This window comes from Sinohyriopsis cumingii, chromosome 3 (assembly GCF_028554795.1).
Source record: "Sinohyriopsis cumingii isolate HCF-2022 chromosome 3, ASM2855479v2, whole genome shotgun sequence".
Lineage (NCBI taxonomy): Eukaryota > Metazoa > Mollusca > Bivalvia > Unionida > Unionidae > Sinohyriopsis > Sinohyriopsis cumingii.
Window position 1 is genome coordinate 37,752,215 of NC_142963.1, and position 26,166 is coordinate 37,778,380.

Sequence of the window (26,166 nt, forward strand, 5' to 3'; positions counted from 1 at the left end):
TCAACCATGCATGATTACTGATGAAATGTGTGCCAGCAGTAGTTGTAGGAATAAGTAAAACCTATATTTCTAGTAGAATTGATAAAATTACTGAATCTATTGACGAAATGAATTTTGATGAAATGATGGCACCAAAATGAGTTTGATAACATGAAATCAAGATAATGGCTGTTGATTAAATGAATTTGACGATATGGATGTTGAACATGAAGCATACTAATTTGATAAGACTGACAACACATGTGTTTCACTTACACATGAATCCTTCCATCACCATAGAGATCAGTGAATCCATAGCTGATGTAATGCCAGTGTGTTGGCACACCTCGGTCAGGGTCACCATTGTTTTGGTAAATACTGATGTAATCCAGAGGGACAGGACCACCAAGCCTAGAATATACCAGATGCAGTAAATCATTTTTAAACAGCCAAAAAGTATAAACAAATATGTACCATGATGATAGTGGGTAGAAAAATAACAATACTAATCAATCAGAATGGCTGTTACATTTGCCATATTTACTTGTGGTTAAATGAAGAAAGAAAAAAATGAAAATTCTGTATCAGTGCAACAGCAGTAGAGTGTCAGACTTATTTATGGTATGTCATGTTTATAAAGCTAAGACAGATGAAAATATTTCAAATTTTGTCCCTGGTTTTGTATTATATCACAAATTAAAGCCATTTAACTCAAGAAGACAAATTATGACACTCTTGTAGATGAAAACTGTAAATGAAAATTTCAGTCATATATGTAGACTTTAAATGAAATAAAATTACTAGTGATAATAATAAATTATTACATTTTTTCTTTCTTGGAGGTCTCACTAGGATTTTAAAACTAGGAGTCCAGGATTCTCATTTTGGTCAAAATAAGACTCCCACCAGCAAAGGTTGCAGTCCCCTTCCAGAAAGTGTGGAACTTTGCAGATTAGAAGACCTATTGGTTACCACTGAGTTTAATTTCCCCATTCTTTATACCACACTGACATATAGCTCTTGTTTATCCATCAGACTGAGACTGAATTTTGTCAATCCAAGCAAAGGTCTTACTCCAAACACTAAGCCAGACATCATACACTTTCTTACACTTGGTTACTAACTTGCCCAAACTATCAGTTCTAGCAACTTTAGCACTCTTCTGAATCTCATTCAGTGTTTGTGTTGTTTTTTTAATCCCAATTAAAATCTGCCATTTAACCCAAAAATATTTACTCAAATTTGCAAATGGCATTTTGTCTAAATGTCAAGATATCTTGATTTGGAGGTCATGTGCACATCTTATGCAGCTCAGCTCAGAACTGAACATAATAATGAAAGCTAAAGTTGTTTATTTGATGTACTTTCATAAACAACCACATGCACATCTCTGAGTCTTTATGCACCTGAATTCAATCACTAAATATCAACATATTTTCCCAACAAGCAGCCAGTCAAAGTCTTTGAACTTGCCACCCAGCTATTGTATCATGTTCTTCTGATGTACTCTTATAATGGCAACATCTACATCGGAGGGTCTTTCAACCACTGAATTATGTCATTGTATCAGGGATCGTCCTGGGCTTCGCCAATGTCGCAAATTGTGATTTTTTTTCCTTATTGGCGACAAAAATATCCCATCTGGTGATGTTTTTGGCGACAGACTTTTTGGTTATTTAATTTGTACATACAATCATGGATTTTGACTGGATAAATTAAAAGGGAGAATGAAAGGAAGCCACAAACTTGACTAAGCAATGCATTGGAATCAATCTGTTACACAAACGATCCTTTGTTCGTATTGACAACCCCATCTTTAGAGTGCATTGTTACATCATAATCTGCTTATGCTGACATCTGGGCTGAGTACTGTATGCTGTGATACTGTCAATCATGCTACCAAACTATACCTACAACTGACCGACTTCTGAAGACGCGAATAGAACAGATACAATTAATTGAATGGCTAATCCTTCTGTTGTTGTTTTTTGTTTTTTTTTACATATACCAATACAATAGTTTTGCTGAACCTTCATAGAAAACTGATAACCTTTGAAGTACCGACTATTGCGTATAAATACAAAGCAAATGGAAAAAATCTCAATCACAATTATATCTGTCGCCAGTGCAGCATTTTACTCATTGATCTTTTCCTTTTGCCATCAATCGGTGTTATGGCTGCAGAGACTTAAACTCTGCAACAAGAAATAGCAAAAAAAAAAAAAAAAACAGTTTTGCATAATTAATAATAATTATTTATTTCTCAAAATACAGGAGTGAAAGAATCCCTAAATTGGGTGTGAATTTATGCTTATATATACTGTCCAATATTGCCAGGTGTTGACTCATGTAAGTTTCATTCGTGGGAATGGAGATCCTAGTTTGCTGGTCGAGAAAATTTATACAGCATTCAGTGATCATTCTTGGGATTTAGGAAGCAATTCACTTCAAGCTTTGTGAAGCTAGCCATAAGGGGAGGGCGGGGGGCTGCCAAGAGACTACTGGTGTCACCTGTCAGCACTGTAGACTGTGAACGTGGATTCAGTAAGATGAACCTCATAAAAACTGACATCAGAAATAAACTCTGCATCTCATCTCTCGAGAATTTAATGAGAATCAGCATGTACAGATGTGAAAAATTAGACTTTGAAACTGCATTCAACAAGTTGGCAGCCCTAAGATCGCGACGGATCTTCATATAACACTTTGTAACATTTTGTTAATGCTTATTGTACTTAGAGTATTAACTAACCCATCTTTTGTAATTTTCATTGCCTGTTACATTAATAGACTAAATTAAAACTTCAAAAAATGTACACTACTTGTTCTGGTGACACTTTTTGAAAATTGGCGACAAAATATTGAGGTTGGCGATTTTTTTGGCGACAGCTTTTTAAAAGCCAGGACCATCCCTGTTGTATATATCAGCACAGCTAACTGATCAACACATTTTCCCACTCGGCAAGTGGCTGAAGTAGGACTGTCAAGTCTTTGAATTTTGCTGCCCACCTATTACATGCGCATTGAGGACTCCCGCATAAGTGATTTTCTGTGTCCCAGATATAAAAAAATGCATCCAAATACACCACTCCCTCGATAACTCGTGCACATCGGGGTCCAGAAACATCGATTGCACTATAAGTGAGGCGCGAGTTATCGAGGGACCTATAAAATAAGCCCAAAACCAATAAAGTGATTGACGACATAATGGAAAAAAAAGGGGGATGGGGTAGGCAGATTATACTGTTGAATACTCACTTTATAATTGTTCTGAGATTAACTGTGAATAAATATCTCTTCATAACGGTGTACTTTATTATTTCCTAATAGGGCAACATTAATTTCAGGATAAATTACAGTATATTGAGGCGATCATCGAAAACATTATTCCACGTGGTTTCCGTTCGCTAAACATGTGTACCACTTCATACATTGTGTACTACGTCACTAATTTTTATGTTGAATTGGATACATTCTAGTTTTATTGATCGATCCAAATTAGACGTTTTTTTATATACAAAAGATCGACTCTTTTCAAGAAACAGTGTCGATCGAACGATAGATTTGAATGCGACAGAAGTAAAATGGAAAACAAAAAAACAAGGGTTAATCAGTACTAACATATTTAATTGGTCTACAAATTTAAAACAATGTAAATTAGAACAAGTTAATACTTGCCGTTTGTGCCACGCTTGACAAATATCAAATCACTTTTTGAAAAAATCAGTTAATTTTTGTGTGTGTGTGTTACTCCTTGGTTTCTCTGCCGCCGAGCAAAATCTCTCAGATTTCTCAACTGCATGAGCTTTACGTAGTCAACATTTTGGGTCTCCAGCCATCTTATGGCAATATCAAAATATTTGATTGCTTCCTGTGCAGAGGGGTGGGGGTGGGTGCAACATCTGCATCTGCATCACTTTCAACACTTGTGTTACTCCAGTTAGAATCGTCTTCTGCTGCAAATTTGTTCGTTATAGAATTAATTATAGTTTCATCTGACATGTATTCGGCTGTGGGGCAATCACTGTCAGCACAAATCCACTCCTCCATATCATCAAGAGAAATGCCCATCTCAGGACCATGAGTCTGTACGAATTTCTCCCAAACAGCCTCGGCATTAACGACATCAGTTTCACTGAAACCTTCGAAGTCACTATCATCGTCGCTGTCTCTGTCACTGTTTTGCTTTACATCAAAGCAGCTCCAAGACCCATAATCCAGCACCCCAGGTCTCTTGTAATCGATTTTTTTTAATGCAACAAACACTTCCCCAAGTTGTTGATCAAAACAAAGCCGGCATGTAATTAGGTTCTCACAGAGGTACTCATGGGTTTCGATGTGACGGTCGATTTACTCTTTTCATGTTTTCAATGAACAGAATATGTTGTGATTATAATGTTTACACTGAAACAGAATTAAAGGATTAGAACGTGACTTTCACACAGGAAGACATTTAATTGGTGTTTATTTCATTCTCTGTTGCCACCTGTTAGCATTAACCAAAAGTTTTCATTGATCGCTATTTCACAAGACTGTTTATTTACAGTATAATGACAACTATTTATCATAAAAACTTACATAATATATTATATCTTTAAACAGAGGTCTCGCTAGGATTTTAAAACTGGGTCTTTCCGCCTCTGAATTCAATCACTAAGTATCAGTACATTTTCTCACTCGGCCGCCAGTCAAAGCCTTTGAACTAGCCACCTAGCTGTTGCATCATGTTCTTTTTTTTTAATGTACTCTTATAAAATGGCAACAGTACATCAAAAAGTCTTTCAGTCACTGAATCCTGTCATTGTAAATATCAGCACAGTTAGCTGATCAACACATTTTCCCACAAAGCAGGTGGCTGAAACAGGACCAGCAAATCTTTGAATTTTCCTGCGCACCTATTACATGCGTACGGAGGACTCCCACCTCAGTGATTTTCTGCGTCCCAGATCACAAATTGGCATCCAAATACGCGTAATTAAGCGTTTTTGAGATGTCTGAAATTAATTCTTCTTTTGAACTTGCAAATTTAAAAATATGGATTATATTTTTTCGGGCATTAATCACCATTTTCAATGATAAAATGAGCAATGTATCAAGGTTTAATTTATCAATTCTTATCGTAATTTTTTTTTTCATGTTCAGCATATTTTAAAGATATTTTAAATACATTTTCTCTGGAAAAAATCGGGAGCCAAGATGGACACCACGTTATAAGCGGGATCGCGAGTTATCCGGGTGCGATTTATTGAGGCAGCGGTGTATGCATGATTAAGTGTTTTTAACCATAATGTAACTATCCAACAAAAAAAAAACTGACTTTTTTTCAGATAACATAAAGCATGTAATCTGTGTTCTTACTGTATAATGTGCTACTTTCAAACTAGTTGATTGTGAAATTTCAGAATAAATAAAATCTTAAGATGATTGCTACTATTTACTTTGTTTTGACTTTGGCTGCAAATGTACATGTAATATAAATTAAACTGCTGAAAATGAGCCTTTTAGATAATATTACATGTACTATGCTTACAAAATGGTAATAACTACTAAAATAAACCAGGTACTGTTTGTATGTTCAATTGTTTTTCATATAATATTTCACATGGTCCAAATCAGCCTGATATTTGGTATGAATCAGCCTGTAATATGGTCTGAATCATCCAGCATTCCTGTGAATTATATAACCCCCTGAAGGTCAAAACAGTTGGCATGTGTATGTGTGTTTTGGATTTTTAACGTAGATTTTTTTTAAAAATTCAGTCATATCGCTACACTGTCTACAGTGTGCCAGTTTAAAGTCTAGCACTGAGGCATCATGCCGCAGACATGTAGCATGATGTCCCACCCAGTTACATTATCCTGACACCAGGCCAAACAGTCCTAACACTAACCTCTTAATGCTGAGCGCTAGTATGCAGCCTTTGAGACTCAAACAGAATATCACTAAACATAACTTAAAAAACATAAGTGTCTCAGTTGAAATTAACCCAACCACATGTGGCCTATTCCTGTCCGATGTTGTTAAAATAAAAAGCCATATATGGGAATCTTTTAAAACCAGTCATCTTTACTATCAAAGTAACATTTTATTGATTTTGACCCATATCAGTATCAAGCTTGCATCTGGTATCTGTGTTCTCATATTATCTTTTTTCTTTCTTTGTTGACATTTCACCATTACCTTTCTTTCTTCAAATATATAAGGCTTCCTAACACTTTCTTTTTCTGATAAAATGAAAACTGCCTCTGGCACGTATTCACAGACACAATGACTTTATCTTGATTCAACATCTATGTTTAAGTTGTTGGGAACAGTGTGACGGATGACCTCTGACACCACATAATCTGCCCTAGGCAAGGGGCGAAGAAAGTACACACTATAAAAACAGTTACTGTACGTAAGAGAAGGAATAAAACCCCATTCAGTGATTCACTGCGTACCATGATTTGATTACAGCTGTCGCTTGTAATGGATTCGGCTGGTCAGGGTAAATTGCAAAGCACGCTTTTTCGATGCTCTCTAATCCAAGATATTCCCAATCATCTGGCACACTTTCGAATGGCTCTGTCTCCTCTCCGCCGGTTGCCATTACTTGTTTAGGTTGTTGTCAAATGTAGTATTGTACATCACCGACAGGTGGCAGTATTTATTAATCTCTATTTGATTAATGACATTTTCTTCTTGCAGCTCATCATAACATCTGACTAAATTTCTTGATAAAATGTTTATGCCACAAATATGAATTGATTAAAAAATATTTAATATGATATCATTTTAAAAATAATTATCTAATTCAATAACTTGAAGATACATTTTAGATACAAGATTATTATACGGAAGGAAAATAAACATGGCGTCATTGCCATGCGTAAAGTTCTGCGAGTTACGTCTTATACCCATACTTAGACTCCTAACTGTTCAAGTATTATGGGTTGCTTAAAGAAGTTTCTCTTGTAATTGTTCAAAAGAATGGCAGATGTTTTTATGGGAAATCTGTATGATGAAGAATCGGATAACCTTGATTGGAAACTTACCATTGCGTATAACGAATTGAGAAATCGGGAGAAAATTGAGGGGTCCAAAAAGGTCACACAAACATGGAGAATGAAAGAGAGAGTAAGTCAGGTCAATTAATCCTCATTTCGAGTCAGTACGTATAAAAACAAATAAAACACAAGCTCTTGTATACCTTTTCTACCGAAATCTGAATTGATGAAGCGAAAATATCTTCGACAGCGCAAGCCACGTTTTGTCGGAGTTTTCTCTGATTTTTCCCACCCCGTTTTAAGTATTGTTATATTTATGTTGGGCTGTGGGTTAATTTGTCTGTCGAAAAGTTTAAAATAGCTGCCGTCGTGCGGTAGTCGCATAGAGTTGCCGCTGGACCAAGTTCTCAGTCCCTTTTTTTTTCCTGAATGACTGGTGGCAAATAACTTTTTGAAGACATGATTGGAGCTGGAGCATCCGCTTGTAATTCAGTCAGGTTTTGGGGCACTAGTTAATAAATTGTTTTGACTAACTTTTGTATCAAGATGACATACAGTGAAACTGGTATACAGTAACGCTGTATTACTGCGGTGTCTTGATGCCGACTAACAGTATAACAAAAATCAAATTTTCAAAAATATCACACACATCTGGCAACCAGTAATGATGCTTTCCTACAAAGTAAAGTTATAATGTTTTTGTTAGGCTTTACTTATCCTGATGTCTTTTCTCTAATAAATTTAAATTTCAAACAAAAAATGGACCTGCTTTCAAGTTTCATTGGCTACATTTCACTTGGCTGGAAAGCGATGAAAGCTGGGAATGCCGAAACAGTGATAAGTTGAAATATTATTTTTTAACGAAACGAATAAAAATATATTATGCCTATTGGAACTGTAAGGCAACATTTCGTTCAAGACGCATTTCTGCCACATGAACCTACTTAAACATACTTCGGCTACCCTCGCATTGCAACAAATTCAAATGTATGTCAATGGAAACATGAAAATGCATCCATTTCCTAGTGTCACATTTTTATTCCGTAAGTATATTAATTACACATAAATTACTGGAAGAGTGTCGATATATGCTGCCAAATGTGAGATATTCCTGAAACTTTGACCACTCCTTCTGATGTCAACGACATAGGAACACGCTATACAAGGCCATTATTGGGATAGTAAGACATAGCACTAAAACAAAAACAACATGTGCTATGTCTTACATTGTAGGACTACACTGTTATGTGATTGCTGCTAGCTATAATTTGTAAAGTTTCTATGAATTCTCTCTTTCTATTCCTATGAATTTTTTTTGTCAATCGAAGCGTGTAAATGCAAATAAAACAGCATATGGTGGCTGATCCAAATTAACGTACCATGGGGAAAGAAGTCTATATTAATGCACTATTTGCCTAACTTAGTTATGTTAGCACGCACATAAATTGCACTTACCTATGAGAAGGAATGTCAGTGCTTGCACTGAAAGAATACTTCCACCCAAAAAATAGGATCCAATCAGATTGAACACTCAGATGTAATTAAAGTGGAAATCCATGCATAACAACAATACAGATTAAAAACAAATCTTTTTTAAAACTTTATATGAATTTTAAATGCAGCATGGGCAACGAAATATATGAAAAATTAATATTAATATTATTGGAATGGTACTGATTTAAAGAAAGTTAAGCTGGTATTATTATTTATGTACAAGAAGTAAGATTATAAGCAACATTTTGACAATTTTGGACCCTACTGGCTACCATGGAATGAAATTCCAAGCTTAACCTTGTTAGGACAAGTAAGTCACCATTGGTTTCTGTTCTATAATCATCAAACATCAGATGATACACTGAATATATTTTGTTATCAAAGCCAGTGCAGGTGTAAAAAGTTCCACGTGGAGTTTTGTATATGATGAAAAAAGAAATTGCATGTACTTGACAAAAAAGTGATGTTCATTCTTTTTCAGTGTAAATTTTTTTTTTTAAATGTTGACATTTTAGAGGAAATTTTGCAATAAGAGATTTGCATCCTTACAGGCTACAGCTTTGCATCTAAAAACCACAAGATGGTGCTTGTCCAAAATTAATTGGAAAATCCAATTTGCTGTGATAATAATAATAATAATGAAGACTTTGTATAGCGCCTAATCTTTAGAAGCTCTAAGCACTTTACAACAATAGACAACACCTATAACGTAACAAAAACCCAACATATATAATGATATTATTACAAAAAACAAACACCATGAAATTTTATTTAAAAAAACACCAAAAAAAACATAATAAACATGCTGAAAATATGTAAGGTAGGGAACATTATTAGGTCTTTAAGATTGTTCTTGCATTTGAAATAATTGAGTTTTAAGAGCACTCTTGAATGAGATAGAACCTGCGATAATACAGCATGTACAGTACATATTATGCATTTTTTCAAAACCCCACAAATTGTAGTGGAGAAGTTTAGTAAAAACTTGATCTATCTGCACATCATAATGTAGTTGCTGCAGACGATAGCTTTCTCATGGAATTGTCACTGATGACCACTGCAGAGTGGACATGGTTTCAATAAATATGGGTTTTGGTTTACTGTTTACTGTTTATGACCCCTGCAACCATGCTCCAAAGAGGTCCATCGAATGAGATAAACACACATTTATCAACATTGTTACGGGGGTGGGTGGGGTGCTATTTGTTTAATTGTACTGAAAAATGTCTTAATTCATTTGATTATAAACGTATCCAGGTTCTAATAAAAATAATCAACTTAATTCCAAATTAAACTTTAGATAATATTAGCTTCTTGACAATGCTACATTTTGCACAATGAATCTTATACTTTATCTTTTCTCAATAGTACATTATTGGAATGTAAAGACACATTCATTTTTTTAAATTTCTATTGCAGTTTGTAATATCATTTGAAAGTCAGAGTTATAGCACTGCAGTGGCAAGAACAATAGTGAACTATAAACATCAAAATGTTTTATAACAAAATTATATTAATGCCTAACTGAAGTGAAACAAAATCTCCTCAAGTTATGAATGTTACCCTTGTATGGGTACACAAGATTTCTGTAAGATTTCTTCCGACATCCAATCACATAATTACACTACTCCCTCAATAACCCGTGCCCTGATAACTTGTGAACCTGCTTATAATACGAGGTCAGTTATGGATCCCATTTTTTAAACTAGAAAATGCAAAAAATATTAGCCCTTTGTTGAATTTGAAGAAAATTGTGCTCAAAATTGATAAATGAAACATTGATGTGTTGCTTGTTTTATCATAGAAAACAGTCAATTGGACCTGGAAATTTTAATCAACATCATGAAATTATCAACTTTAAAATAAAAAGTCATACATTTTGTACATGTTCTTTCCAAATGACCTTCTTGGTACACCGTAAATAACAATATTTAATGAAATTTTGATCATTGAAAATGTTATGCCTGCTGGATGCATTACTTTAATAACTAAATATCAATTAAATCATTTTTTATCAAACAAACTTTGCATTTTAGTTCAATCTTGTAGTTAACTTTAAGTGTAATCATATTAAATGCAATGTGCCCTCTTGTATTTAGTTGACTGTAACAGCCACGTCCATGAGCATTTTGCTGAGAACTTAATTAAGTGCCACTCGTGTTTTGATATTTGACTTATGGAAGTATTTGTTGTGTGGTTGCGCTGAATTAAAAGCTGGTCTCCTTTGTATTATCTCATTAAAGTGGATCTTTTGTATCAAATAAAGGAGGCTGAAAAGAAGAAAAATTAAAAGGGATGCAAATCCTACATGCAAAAGATCTAGTGACCCTGTTCATAAATCAATTGAACTCGTTCCAGTTGTAAGTATTATTGTGTATGTAATATAATTAAACTACCTTAACTTAACCTACTCATTCATAAATTATGTATGTAATGGAATTAAACTACCTTAAATTAACCTACTCATTCATAAATTATGTATGTAATGGAATTAAACTACCTTAAATTAACCTACTCATTCATAAATGTGATCGAAGATAGCAAGGTAACCAAGTCAGATGAATACTTTGTTTCATAGATAGGAATTGTGGAGAGTTTCAGAGAATTGCTGCACTTTGAGATATCCTCAGGGGTAAGGAGAAGTATAATTAATGTTGGTAGTGAAATCATGACATCAGTATTTTTTACAAATTGAGCAATACAAAAATATAGTGCTCTGAATGCAAAAACCTTGGTAAAATGAAGACCTACCAAAACTAACAAATTGTTGGGTCCCAGTGTTTTCAGTTTTCAGAGGTTTCACTGTATCTTCATGATCAAGTGTTCTAAATGAACAGAGATCCTGAATATGGCCATCATGGTAGACATCTGGAAAAGATTGTTATTTCTACTCTTTTGATATGGATGGCTATGTCATCATGGGGTTTTCACCAGGAGACTGACAGTTCTTATGATTCCTAGTTGATCTGAATGAAAATGGTGCAGACTGCACATTGGTTATGGCAACCACAATGGCTGTCTTGAAAATCTTGTCACTACTCCCTTGAATGGATGGTCATATTGACATAGAATTTTGAGCAAAATGCTTCAAATGATGTCTGCTTGGTTATAAATGAAAATGATGCTAATCTGACATCTAGCATGTCCACCATACTCTTGTTTTGTTTATTTTTTAATTAATGGATCTGATTATCAGTTGTAAGTAGCTCAGCGTAGGAAGATACAGTTGACTGGAAGTTTATAGAGGGAGAATGTCCTCTGGGCATGCTCAGGGTGCTGTTGGACAAGCTCATTTAGTTTTCACTTATCTTTGTCCCAACCTTATTTTTACTTTTACTTTACTAATTAGGCAGTGTTAATGTTGAGCCCTTATACAATATCATTATTTTAGACCATATTTCATATTTGAATTTTGTAATTTCCTCCAAACCAGTCTGTATATTGTAGCCATCTGCAAATGTACCAGTGTTTGTCAGAAGGTTTGTGTTTACAAGTAAATCTTGTGTTTGTCTAAAGTTCTCATTACGAGATATTATATAGACTGGTGATTTGCTTGGTTTGGGGAAGGGTTGTGTGGAAAATCAGTCAGCCTCACTTGTAAAAGTTTTTGTTCCCCTCAAGGCTAATCTGAGGTCACTAGGCAGAGACCTGTGATTCTTCTTGTTCTGTGTTGAGGTAATAGAGGGAAGCAATTAATAATAACAAATACAAGTATTGTGATTCATGCACATTTAGTTCAACACAACTGTCTAATTGTTTTCTCAATTTGGTTAGAATGTATGGCAAACAATTAACACAGAAATTGTAGTATTTGATATTTCTGACTAGATGGAGTATGTACCCTAGTTATGAAATTTTGAATGTAACCGAAAGACACAAACATTTGCATATATCTCTGCCCAGTTTGGTTGTCATTTATTCATGGCAAAGAGAAAGCAGTGTTTTCACAAGTACAGTATAATCTCAAACACAAAAAACTTTCCTTTTTTTAAAAACTCATATTAAATAGAAATACTTTATTATATATGAAACTTTATTATGTGGTAGAACATTCAGCAACATGACAAAACCAGGGATATTTGCAGTTACACTGAAGTCAGCTACAATAGAGGTGGTGCAGAACTAGATTCTGACTAAAGTCAATTCCAGGATTATAATTTATTAATTGGTCATTTAACTGTTTGTGACAATGCTCAATAAACTTGAATCATTGGAACAGCACTAATAAATATATTTATTATCTAAAACCAGGATATAAATTACATGTTAGTATGTGCAGGGATAGGTTGTTTTGTTATATGAATACTTGTACATGGTGATGCCTGTTTATTTCAGATGAAGACAGTTAGTGTTGCTGTGGTCCTGTGCCTAAATGTAGGTGTAGACCCTCCAGATGTGGTGAAGATCTCCCCTTGTGCAAGGCTGGAGTGTTGGATAGGTAATTTCCCTTAAGATATTTTAAAGACAGTATTGTCCTTTTGAGTGCAAACTAACTTGGCAAACATCAAACAATGGTCATGTTGGACTCGGATGTGTTACGTTAAAAAAAGTATTTGAGGTCTGGTGTCATAATGGTAAAATAAGCTCACCATCAACTGGAGTTATACTGACTCTGCTAATTTTGTTGTATTAATCTCTCTTACTGCAAAAGAGGGGATCCCAAATTTGTTTAAACATCGGTGAAACTTATTAGAGTCTTTCTTTCTTTAAAAAAATCCATGTGTCCTTAGGTGAATGACAGAAAAAAAACTGAATGTTTGGCATCTTCATCTCACCATTGTGAAGTTATTGATTTGAATGTTCCTTTTAATTAGCCATTTTTCCACCCCAAAGGAAGTTAAAAAATAGTGAATATGTTGTATGATTTCCTTAGGAAGATCAGGAAGTACCTTAAAGCAAGCTAAAGATTTAATTACTGTTTTTTCCCCCAATGATGGACAGATTTCTTAAGGACCAGTTAACACGTAATTTTAACTGACTCACTTTTCTCTATAATTTACTACCACAGCATAGCTTTGCACAAACCAGATTTAATTTCAAGAAGTCTATAACTGCCAGAGTGATTCCAAGTAACCTGTATTTTGTGTTCTTAATCCTTCACCCAAACCCATTTTTGCACCAATCGATATGACCAGGATGTGTCGAAGTTCACCTGCAACCCAGAACAGTGGGAAAAGCTGTATAGAATGTTTAAAACAGTGTTGAAGGAAGTTACATTGTCAGCTAATGAGAGTTTAATCATCGACTTGTCAAGTTGTTAATATTTATACCATTGTTTTTTTTAGAGAAGCAGCTAATAACTTAATGAACTATTAAGAATAGATATGAGGAAAGGGAGTCCCAGTCTGACCAATAATTGTAAAAGGAAAACTTGAGAGCAGTCTTAATTATTTGGCACACAGCTAGATACATCATAATAAAAAAAATTGAAAAACCATTTCAAGATAGATGGACCAAGGATATCTTGTGCTTGGGGTAAGAAAGAACCCTTTCAATTTCAGGGCCAAAAGGTCAATGGCCAGTAACCCTGACAAAAAGAAGAAAAATAGTTTCTGCACAATAACATAAGTCCTCTATGAGTTTCAGGGTAAAAAGGTTAAAGGTCATGGTCTTAAAAAAAAATTTTTCAAAAATCTTTCAGCACAATAATGTTATTTTGTGGCCTTAAGGTCGAAAATCGAGTTCACTGACTAAAAAAACGAAAAATGGTTTCAGCTTAAATTCTCATTATCTACATAGAGAACTATTAAGCATGGCACAGTCACACAGTACAACATAATATGCCATTCATGGTTCTCTGACTGGAAACTATTTCTGCACGTCTAAGACTTAATATTTCGGAAAATTATATTAATATGAAATTGTTTTTCTTATTTTTGAAATAATACATATTATAAGAGTGATAGTTTTATTTTGAAGTTTATATCTTTATATATAAACAGCAATCAGTTCTGCCTGTCAAAAATGGTGGACATGTTGAAACTGGGTCTAACCTTTACTTCTCTGGATGATTGTGCCTTAGTCTTACAGAATAAAGCTTATTCAAGTAGCAGACAAATGCCATATAAATTGCAGGGTGGCTTTACAAAATAGTAAGAAAACTTCTAGCACTATCAGTGATGAAATAGAGTTGATAAGTTGTCCTAAAAAATAGGTTACACATTAATGTGGTGACTGTTTCAGTGGCCTACATGGTTAGAGCATCTGCTGCAGATGTGGGGGGTTGCCGGTTCAAAGCTGAGCCAGGTCATGCCAAAAACTTATAAAATATGGATTTTGCAGCTGGCTCATTTGGCGCTCAGCATTAAGAGGTTAGTGTTAGTACAGGTTGGCCTGGTGTCAGGATAATATGACTGGGTGGGACATGACGCTACATATCTGCAGCATGATGCCCCATTGCTAGGCTTTAAACTACCACACTGCAGACATCGTAGCAATATGACTGAAAAAATTGTTAAAACGATGTTAAAATTCCAAATCACACAAACACGCACAATAATGTGGTAAATTCTACATGCCTTGCTAATTGATTAACTCTGAATAATTTCATCTAGAACTGGTTCCGTACATTCCCCTTCAAATACACCCCCTCGCAGTACTTAATATATTAAGTAAAACATGTCAGTTCAGTATTTACAAGATTTAAAATCTAGTTGGTCCTGAATAATATTTAATAGTATTTGATATCTAGTTGGTCCTGAATAATATTTAATAGTATTTGATATCTAGTTGGTCCAGAATAATATTTAATAGTATTTGATATCTAGTTGGTCCAGAATAATATTTAATAGTATTTGATATCTAGTTGGCCCAGAATAATATTTAATAGTATTTGATATCTAGTTGGTCCTGAATAAAAAGGGTGCTGATCTGATGTAACATACAGGTGCCACAATGAACATATGGACATGTTTGTCACTATTCTCAAGAATTTATGGTCTTGTCAAAATGGAGTTTGCATCAGCAGTCTACTAGTGGTGTTGTGTTTGTTGTAATTGAAAATAGTGCCAATCTTAAATCCAATATGGATAGCCACAGTAGCGCTTAGCAGTTAAAATGAAGAAATGGTTTTATATTGACTTCCTAGAAAATCTTTGTAACTTAGCATGTCAGTCCTTTCAAGGGACTGTTGCTTAATAGTACTTCTTGATTCTGATGTACTTCTTGTTAGTACTTCTTGATTCTGATTCTTAATAGTACTTCTTGATTCCTCCTCAGGGGAGGAAAATTCACTTGCATATTTATTAACCTCTGTTCTTTTTAAATACATCAACAATGAACATTATTGCATTTTTTTCACAGATCCCTTGGCTGTCAGTCCACAGAAGGGGTTGGAGACAATAGGGGCCAATCTACAGAAGCAGTATGAAAGATGGCAGCCTAGGGCACGCTACAAGCAGAGCTTGGACCCCACAGTAGATGAAGTGAAAAAGTTATGTACCTCTCTGAGGAGGAATGCTAAGGTATGAAACTGATTTTGAAATTTTCCTGAGAAAGAGAAAATGATGGTTTGTTTTAAGTTACATTATATTATAGTATATTTTTCTATATTTTTCCATTGTGCCTATGCCTCCTGCGCTGTGTAGGATGATCCTCAATTTAATGACATACTTGCTGCAGTGTGTGTGTGTGTGTGTGATAGAACTATTGTTTTTAGAATTAATGACCAGAAAGGTATGGGTTCCATTGCAATCATTGGATCAGGCCAGATTGGCAAGGCACATTGGCATGATATAATCTTCAGAGTTTGCAGTGCTATTAGACACTAACCCAGCCTAGCCTAATTCTCTTCCTGGAGTTTCAAAGAAGGTATGCATATATTTGGTAGTGTTTTATGGCACCTCTGCTCAGGCGTGGCTGTTTTATGCCAGATAAAAGTTCAAAAGACCTCTAGCAATGATCTTAATTGTAAAGGTTATATAATTGTCAATTTTTAAAAAAAATGTTCCAATAGACATTTGTGTAGTTTGAGCTCATGTAGAAAAGTAATATAAAGATTGGTGCATACATGCCAACCATTATGCTTTTGGCTTAATAATAATGTTTTATTTTCACCAGTTACATTGTACATTGCCTGCATATGGATTAAAAATTTGTTGGGTGCAGTAAGAAATAAAGCTATAAATACTTGTTTTTGTCATTTTTATTATCATCTCTTCAATTCCACTTATATAAATTTGAGAATATTCTTGAAAAGATGACTGCTGCATAAGTTTAGCATAGGAGTAATTTCCTTATTTGCTATTTATAGCAATTAAATATGACCCATTTCCAAGAAAACTGAGGGTTTCTTCACATTTGAACTTTGGCTCATAGATTCATTATATTGATAAGCTACTAGTTAGTGGACAAGTCTATAATTTTTTAAAGAAAATGGCACTCTCTGTTAGTGTGAGTTGTGAATGTTATATGAACTGAAAATTTTTGAGCAGATCAGTCTTTTCAAACTTCAAAACATGTCAGATCAGAAAATGGGCAAATCAACACCACTTTACAAACATTAGAAGAAGAATGAGAGAGTAATGTAATATAGAAAGCTGAGCACATGATCATGATCATTAATTGAAAGTAACTTAATTAGGCTAGTTTAAGTGAGTGCTGAATATAAATTATTTTTCATTATATTTTGTGTTTGGATTATGGTTTTAATCCATATGGATTTTGCCCTTTGTGACAAGAATTTTGACCAGTTGTAGAACCAAGTTAATAGCAACAATAACTGTGCCTTTTTCATACATTCTGTAATTCTTACATGTAATATATAGATTACACTATTTATGCCCAAATTATACTTTTTTGCCACTGATAATAGCAATAATTCACTTACACCTCTTGCGGGGTTGGTGTGTATGTTGGTGATTAATTTAGGCTGAAAATGATTTTGTCACTCCATTGGATGGTTATGGGTTGAGGAAGTCAAGAACTAAGGAGGGATAAGGTGACTTTTTTCTTCAAATCAACTTCTGTTGTATTTCAGATGAAAGACAGTAATGATTTTAACATTTTGCCACATCATCAGAAACCACTGGGTTATGCATCATCACAAATCCCTTAAGACAATCCACTTTTCTCCTTCATCACCCATGGCTACCTGTGCAGAGATTTTTATATTTGTCATGAATATGCACAAACATGCTGAACTAGTCACTACGAACACAAGTTAATTGTTCTGACCATTGTGACCAAACTTGATCTTTGAAACTTTGTGAAAGAACCAATCAAAGATTTTCTTTTAAGCACAATTGATAAAGCATGCTCATTAACTTATATGTTGGAAATTGTTACACTGTTTTGCTGATGAGATAGTTTTGCTTATGTGAATTCATGAAAATTGAGGAATTCTCTGTACATGCAGTCACTGATGATAAAAGAGCATAGTGGATTGTCACTCATGCTTGCGATGTGCAGTTCTTGATATAACTCAAGTTTTGTGAGCTAATGTACCATATATATATATATATATATATATATATATATATATATATATATATATATATACACATACATACATACATACACACACACACAAGTTGGGTCCAGCTGTATAATGTGCTGGCAGAAAAGGTTGTGTGTTGATTATTTTACTGATTATTATGTCTAGGTCTATGCATTTTCTGTGTGGATCTGTCATACAGCTGATTAAATTGAAGATTCCACATAGGTTGTAAAGATTTGGTGATATTTTCTGCTTGCAGGAAGAAAGAGTATTGTTCCATTATAATGGCCATGGTGTACCCAGACCAACGGCAAATGGAGAGGTGTGGGTATTTAATAAGGTAATAACATTGTAACTGTCCAGGTTTCAGTTTTGGGAATAAATAACAGAACAAATGCCTTCCTTGTTATGTTTGTATGCAAGACATAAAATAGCATTTTTAGCTGATTCCTGGTTCTTAGTACTCAAGCTATCAGTGCACCAAAAACAAACCAAATTTGTTTACAAACTGTTGTTATAGTGTTTGATTTAATAAATGCATATAAATGTGGATGAACAAAGAATTAAATTGAAATTTTCATCAAGTTGCTTAAGTTACAGGGACATAATTTGATTCAGAATACATGCATTTCACAACTGTATTGCCTTTATTTCAACTAAAGTCAGATCATATGCATATAGAATAGATTAAGATTATTTGTTTTCTTTCATATTTTTACATTCCAAATGTACGGGGGGAATATAGTGATAGCAATGTCAATTGTCCATCCATCCTTTCCTTATGCATGTTGGTTCTTAGCATCAAAACTTTTGATTCCTGTGGTCTTTTTTCCCTGCAAACTTCATACTTGAATTACTTGTAGATTGTTGCTTGTAAACTTTGCCACTGCTGGTTTAATTCATTAACCCCTGGAGGTTTGTGTCATTTTCATCTGAATTGCAAGTAAGAAACACATTTTATATTATTGGACCCATCATTTTCGTGTCCTGGCCACTTTTTACTTGAAATCCCCAACTTGTCCTAGTGTTTGCAAAGGTTCACCTCCTTGTGCAGTTCAGACCATTCTGGCTTAGATTACAGGCCAAAAAGTCTAAATTCCATACACAAAATCAGATTCCGATAATGGGCAAAAAAATCAGGTCTAAAAAAATGTTTTCTCTCAGATTTGTATAATGTGAGTAGAAAGTCCAGATTATTAGGTATCCTTATAGAGCTACATCTGTCTACTTTTCTGTAATACCAACCAGTTTGGTGTGTCTTAAATGACCTTGATGTTACAGATCTCAGCAGTAGGGTACTACCTCCTGAGGCACAAACGTGGCACCAGGGGTTAATGAATTAAATGTCAGTGTTACTGTAGTTGAGATGTGCTTTTCCTTTATACATGATACGTCATATTTCATGGCCTAATTTTTGTCAAACTTCATGAGTTGATAACGTGTAGATCAGGGGTATCGCTCCTATTGATCCTGAGGCCAGAGGACAAGGCCACTAAGTTGATGGATTTTTAAAAAATTATTTTTCATCAACTTCATCGACAGTTTATGCTTAGGTCATGTCACCAATTAGTTGTGATCGTTGCAGATGTCAAGGTGACAGGAGTTTAATTTGTCATTTCGGGTTCCACATGACAAGTTGACTTTCCTGTATTTTAGTTTCATGTAACCGGTTTTTATCAGCTACATAGTTGCATTCAAGGAAGGGCAGCTTCCTATTGAGTCTGTAATTGCTAGATCATATGTCAAGGTCACTGGGTATTAGATTAAAAGTACATTAATTTTACATTTGAAATAGCTGTGGTTGGTCAGGGGCATCTGCCAATATTTTTGATGACTCTTTTATCTTGGAGGTTTATTTTAATCTATTATAATAATAGAATTAATCAAAGTAATAAGAACAACAGCAGTCATTACAGTTGTAAACATAATGATATAACTGAAATGTTGAGAGTATCAAAAAGTGTAGAAGGTAAATGTTGCATATTGACTTATTTGACATTTATTTATTTTTACCAGAGAAATGAAATAATTTTTGGTAAGATCAGAACCAAGATGTTATTATGCTTCAAATGCTCATAATTTTTATTAATTTGGATCAGAGCTCTAGCATATTTTCACATTTTTGCAGACAAAGTGACTAAAAATACATAGGAATTTTCAATGCATTCAAATTAACGCAAATCATTTTGATTTTTAAGCATTTAGTCAAATATTATCAGTGTATATTGCTCCTGATGTAAGCACTGTCTATGCACGTTCAGTCAGTATAAATTATGTTATCTGTACAAGTGCTTGATTTTGACTGCTTTGAGAACATGCGCTCAAATAGAGTAGTATAATTGAATGCTTCAATATATTGTCTTCATCACTAAGCCGTTTATACATTCGAACATCATTAATATCTTGATGATTAAGAGTCTGTCTGGAATAGTTATTTTTGTGTGGTGTGGTTTTGCAAAATACCCATCAAATTGATTAATAATGCATTTGCCATATATACACTCTTCTAAGTCCAATTGCAAACTGCACATATAAGTTGAGTCCAGTTGCAAACTACTGAGACCAAGATCTGTTATTACAAATATGCCAACAGGTCTGGGTCTCTGCATTTTGTAGGGAGTAATCAGTTGAACAAAACAACAGACTGATATTCCAGCACATTATTTGGTGGCTAGTGATGGTCGATTTTATTTGCAATTGGACTCGACATATAAGTGAGTATATATGGCAGTTTGAATCCAGGGAGTAAATACCCAGTTTATCAGATCTTGATCTAGAGCTGTATAGTTACTTTTCTTAATACAGAGTTACACCCAGTACATCCCCCTGTCAATCTATGATCTACAGACTTGGATGGGGAGTCCTTCTATCTATGTATATGACTGCTCTAATGCTGGTGTCATTGTAGAGCTCTTCAAACAGTTTGCTACACAAAGGGAGCAAGAAATTGAGGTAATTGTTGCAAACTAACATTTATGTCATTTATATGTCAAGACCATGGTCAGACTTCATGCACTGTTATTTTGTATGAAGGTAAACAGAACAAGAAGTAAATGTGGCTAACCCTTACTGTATGATTTGTTATTATCTTAAAAATTGTCATGATTTCAGAAGACAGAAAGTTTAAAAGTAAAAGGTGAAATTCTGTTCAAGAAAAGAGGTATGCAGTTTACAGTTTTCACAATAGTGAATAAAAATCAAGTACTTTACAACATACAATGTAGACAAAACAGTAATATTTGAATAATTACTACACTATTCTATCTTTGGTAGGCCTTTTATTAACAATTTTGCTTAAAGAGAACCTTTTAAGTTCAAAATGGCTTCTCATTTCTTTAATGTTGTTATTAATACTATTACTATAATAGTGACCTGTCTTGATTGATTTAATGGGAGCTCAGTAGTAAGGAAAATAAATCTGGTCCATCTCTCTGCTAGCTGTACTATGTTATAAGACTGCATTTTTTTCACAACATGTCTATTTTCCAGACAGGAAATCTAAATGGCACAAGGTATTCAAATTCCAGCACCCCACCTACTTCAGTAAAGAACTGCATCCAACTTGCCGCTTGCAGGGCGAAAGAATTACTGCCCATGAATCCAGAACTGCCAGCTGACCTGTTCACATCCTGTCTTACTACACCAATAAGAATAGCTCTCAGGTGGTAAGTGTTTTATTTTTTTACTTTTTCCCTTTGACAAGAATGAAAGTTGTAAAAATTAATGTGTATGGCCTGTTTTGCTTTGGGCAGTAATGATTTTGAAAGCAGTGTTGCTTTTTTATACATGATTTGTGTAATGGTAACAGTTTACAATATTCTTCAGGTAAATTTATGAGTGATACCTTAAGAAAATTTAAGTTTGAATGTCAGAACAGTTAAGGAAAACAGTGCTTAAAATGCTGAATATTTGTGCGCAAGCTCTTTTCAGGAGCCACATGAAATGATAGAGCTTTACATGCTCATTTGGTAGGTTTCCATCACCTCACTTAAGCTTTTGATTGTATGAATATTTTCTGATCTTGTCTCTGTTTGTCTTCTCAACATGGATTATAAAAATAAAATGTTAGTTCCACCACATGGTCTCTAACTTAACCAGTAATATCCTGTTTGTGTTTTATTCAAATTCAGATATATTTTTTTCTCCTCTTGATCACCATTTGATTTGGTCATATAGCAGCATTTTCTTGAACATTACCCATATTTTTGAATGAAAAATATATGGAACAGGTAATACAATAGCTTTTCTCATGCTTTGTAAAATTGTCTTTTACATATGCTATATTGGACACAAAATGTAAATAAGCAGTAGTCTTAGGTATCTGTATTATTTAATATTCTCTTGTCAGGTATGTTCTTCAGAATACAAGTAAATTAGTACCTGGATTGACTCAAGACATGGTTGACAGGTAAGTGTTAAAAATATTTTATTGGTCATATCATCAAAGATGTGAATTCATTACTGTTTTAGATGGGGAATTTTTATTTGTTATTTTTGTGGTATGTAATACTGGGTGCAATTTGTTTTTCCAAAGAAAAGACTTCATGTTCATTGGCAAAGTAAGCCCAGTATATAAAGTAGTAAAGTAGTTGGCAAACATTGTAGTAAAGAAGGCTAAATAGTTATGAGGGGGATTTTGAGTAGTGTTGTACAATCCATTGTAGCAAAATTGTTTAATTTCCTATAAAATAACTTGATGAATACAGATATTTAACTTCAGCTCTAGTGGTTAATAACTAGTAGAGCTTAAGGCATGGTCTGTTGTCCATCATCTGTCATCCAGCACATATCCCTCTGTTAACCCTTTACCTCATGCAAGTGTCTTTTGACGCCTCTACTCCATTCGCATGGAAGCGCCTTTTGATGCCTGCTGTAAACATCAGCCATTTTGAGCTGGATTTCATAGCGTTGCCTTCGGGGGGAAACCCCCCTATTAGGTACTACATTCATTTCTGCGAATGACAATTATGTCAGATCAAGTGGTCGCTGTTTATGCACTGGTTGATATCTGCTATTTAAAGTAACTGGGTCGTAATCTCCACTCTCCAAAATGGCAGTCGTGGATTTCATTCAGTACTTACAAAGTTTTCACGAGTAGAATCACAACCTTGAAAGATTCCATAACTTAGGTAAAGGCTCTGATATTGATGTAGGCAGCAATTAGATTTTATAACTTATCAAATTCAGATGACTTAGTGATGTAGACACAGACGAAAAACATGTAAATTTCAAGTATGGGAAATAGCAGCTACGGTTGGTCATGTGGCCTCACTGACATGACAGTGAACAAGTTCTCTCTAGATTTTAAAGCACATAAAAAATGCTTCTGTGAAATATAATTACACTTGTGTGTTCATTAGTACTTTCAAGACTGGACTATTGTAACTCAATTTTGTCTGGTTCATCTCAATATCTACTCCAGAAACTTCAAAAAGTTCAAAACACAGCTGCTCGGATCATACTTAGAGTACCACGATCAGAGCACACCTCCCCATTGCTCTGTACCCTACACTGGCTATCCATTCGATCCAGAATCAAACACAAAATTTGTTCTCTGTGCTACATTTCACTGTCTGACTCCAGTCCAACATACCTATCTGACCTCACCCATGTGTACACACCAGCAAGATACTTACGCTCCTCTTCTGACAATCGTATACTCATTATTCCCACTGTGAAAACAAAATCATATGGACAGCATTCTTTTGCATACCAGGGCCCAGCAACGTGGAATGAATTGCCCACTGAACTTAGACACAAAGACACAATGATCACATTCAAGAGGGCTCTCAAAACTCACTTATTTCGACTGCAAGAACAAACTTAAAGACCTAATAATGTTATCTACCTGAAATATTCTCAGCATGTTTTTCTAATTTCATGTTGTTTGTTTTTGTAATGATATTATTATGTTTCTTATCTTATAGGTGTTGTCTAATGTTGAAAAGCGCTTAGAGCTTCTAAAGATTAGGCGCTATACAAAGTCCTCATTATTATTATTATTATTATTATTATATGCGGTTGGCTAGGTAACAGGTGTTCTATTTATAGCTTGCTGCACTTTTGTCACTATGCTCTATGAGGTAAAGGGTTAGCACTGGTTTAGAACTCTTACTCCTTCTAAACTCTTTGTAGGATTCCAATGAAACTTGAACCATACATTCATCCCAAGGCCTAGTAGGTCCTCAATGAAAATGATGCCATTCAGGCCTTCAGCCTGGCTGCCACTCTGGCCATCTTGAGAATCTTGTTATTGCCAATCACTATTCATATCAACATTGGGTTTTCAACAGCATTTGTTTTTGGAGACGGCCATCTTGAAAAGTTTATTACTACTCCTCGCTAACAGAAACCCATATTGACATGTGATTTTCACTATTAGACTTCTTATATTTGGTTGGCCCTAAATGAAAATGGTGCTGATCCAGTGTGTCTAGCAGGGAGGTCATTTTTATCTTGAAAATGTTGTTATTGCTACTTGGTTTTCATCAGAAGACTTCTTATGATGTTGTGTTTGTCCTGAATGAAAATGATGCCACCCAGACATTCAGATATTGTGTGACATTCACAAGTGTGTTAGAGCTACCCTTTGATTGATATACAGTTTCATGGCTGCCAACCTTCACGAATTTGGCGTGAATTTCATGACTTTTTCAGCGATTCAACAATTCATGCCGCAGCCAAAAATTCATGAATTCTCCAATTCTCAATTATTTTAAATCTTTATTAAGATAACCAATTTCCTGTTAAGCGCTAGTCGTGATATTGGCAGTTGCCGAAACGGTCCGGTACTGCTGGTCGCGATATTAGTAGAACTACAGTCGATTAATACAGTTGGCCCGGTAGCAAGCATTTTAGCCTATTTTAATCTATATGTATAAGAGTAGTTTTACAAATGCTTTTGAGAGAAAATGGGGCCTAACCGGAATTTAGCTCCGCGCATGCGTCACCAACAACTATTTGAGTTACCGTTAGCATCGCATGTAAGATCTTATGAAGTTTAATTTGGAATATATCAAAAATTGGCCATGATTCTGTGTGCCACAAATTGTAGTCTTGGGCATGGTCGCAGAGATGATGTGAGGAAGCACATCGGTTGCAAAAAAACATGTAGAAGTCGGGAAGATTAAGAATTCGCATATTTCATCTCTGGAATATTTTAAGCCATCAGCGGAAGACCTGTAAACTACCAGTGCTGAAGCATTATTTGTGAGTTTTCTTGTCGTACACAATCTACCTTTATCAGCTGGAGACCATGGTAAACATTTGTTCTGACAAATGTTCCCAGACTCGAAAATAGCTTCCAAATTTTCCTGTGGAAGAAACAAAAGTGCTGCAGCTCTTGTGCATTCCTCACAGCAAAAGTGACAGCAAAAGAGTGTTTTCTCTAGTGAGGAAAAATAAGACAGACTTTAGGGCCTCCTTAGCTGCAGAAAATTTGTCAGCAATTTTAGTCGCCAAGATCAAACAGCAGGCAAGAAGTCTGAACTGTTTAGAAAACAAATTTACGATCAAGCAGTTGAGGAAGTTCAAGTCTGCCACAGTATCATGTCTTGATAAATAAATATTTCTGCATGTATGTAGTGTTTTAGTTATATATTGCGATCTTGATATAGTGTAGTATTGACTGTCAGAGTGGATGGAGTTATTGTCATGGTATTTTTCACTAATTCATGTCCAAATTCATGACTTTTTATCCCTATTTTCACTAATTGTGAGCCTGGAAGGTTGGCAGCTATGCAGTTTGTTCAGCTCATTGGTAATTCTGATAACCAAGGTTCAGATGTCAGGACTGGTCTGTGATCTTGGGTCTCTAGGTTGACAAAAGGTGCTCACTTTTAATGACAAATGCTATTTAAGTTTTCTCTGGAGATCGGCAACTTGTACCACTATCTGCATTTCACTACATAGATGCACAACATGGCTAAATTTTGCATGAAAACGAGTCTTTTCTTTCAAATATTTTGAATGTTTAAGCCAACCTAAAGTATCTCTGTGTACATGCTATTGTATCTTTTTCCACTACAAGTGAATAGCTTTGCTAATGTTAGTTCTGTACCATGAATTTGAAATCCAAAATAAGTCTTGGTGATCTTCACTTTTTTCATCCAAATTCATACTGGCATGCTGGGTAATTCTGTTTTTGACAAGGGGTGTAGACCATAGAAATGATGCAGTGTGCTAAATGATCGGTAAAGAGATATATCCAGTATTAGCTGACCAGTAGGAAACAGCACATATTGATTCATTTGCCAAGAAATAGAAGTGTG

General features: G+C 34.8%; 2 protein-coding genes across 3 annotated transcripts in view; one reads left to right on the top strand and one right to left on the bottom strand.

The window, feature by feature from the left end:
• The window catches only part of LOC149802712 (suppressor of fused homolog), a 31,592-nt gene extending 25,008 nt beyond the window's left edge, over positions 1-6,584 (bottom strand). Inside the window, exons 1-2 of the mRNA XM_089951299.1 lie at positions 6,421-6,584; positions 256-390 (exon numbers count right to left, since the gene is read on the bottom strand). Coding sequence (XP_089807425.1) covers positions 256-390; positions 6,421-6,569 — 284 coding nt within the window. The 5' untranslated portion in view covers positions 6,570-6,584. The remainder of the gene's footprint in view (positions 1-255; positions 391-6,420) is intronic.
• Positions 6,585-6,821: 237 nt separating this feature from the next.
• Positions 6,822-26,166, top strand: part of LOC149802713 (regulatory-associated protein of mTOR-like) — a 119,231-nt gene continuing 99,886 nt past the window's right edge. For both annotated transcript variants that reach the window (XM_089952122.1, XM_089952123.1), the window contains exons 1-7: positions 6,822-7,096; positions 12,796-12,898; positions 15,763-15,923; positions 18,156-18,236; positions 20,702-20,848; positions 21,386-21,561; positions 22,245-22,304. In XM_089952122.1, coding sequence (XP_089808248.1) covers positions 6,950-7,096; positions 12,796-12,898; positions 15,763-15,923; positions 18,156-18,236; positions 20,702-20,848; positions 21,386-21,561; positions 22,245-22,304 — 875 coding nt within the window. In that variant the 5' untranslated portion in view covers positions 6,822-6,949. The remainder of the gene's footprint in view (positions 7,097-12,795; positions 12,899-15,762; positions 15,924-18,155; positions 18,237-20,701; positions 20,849-21,385; positions 21,562-22,244; positions 22,305-26,166) is intronic.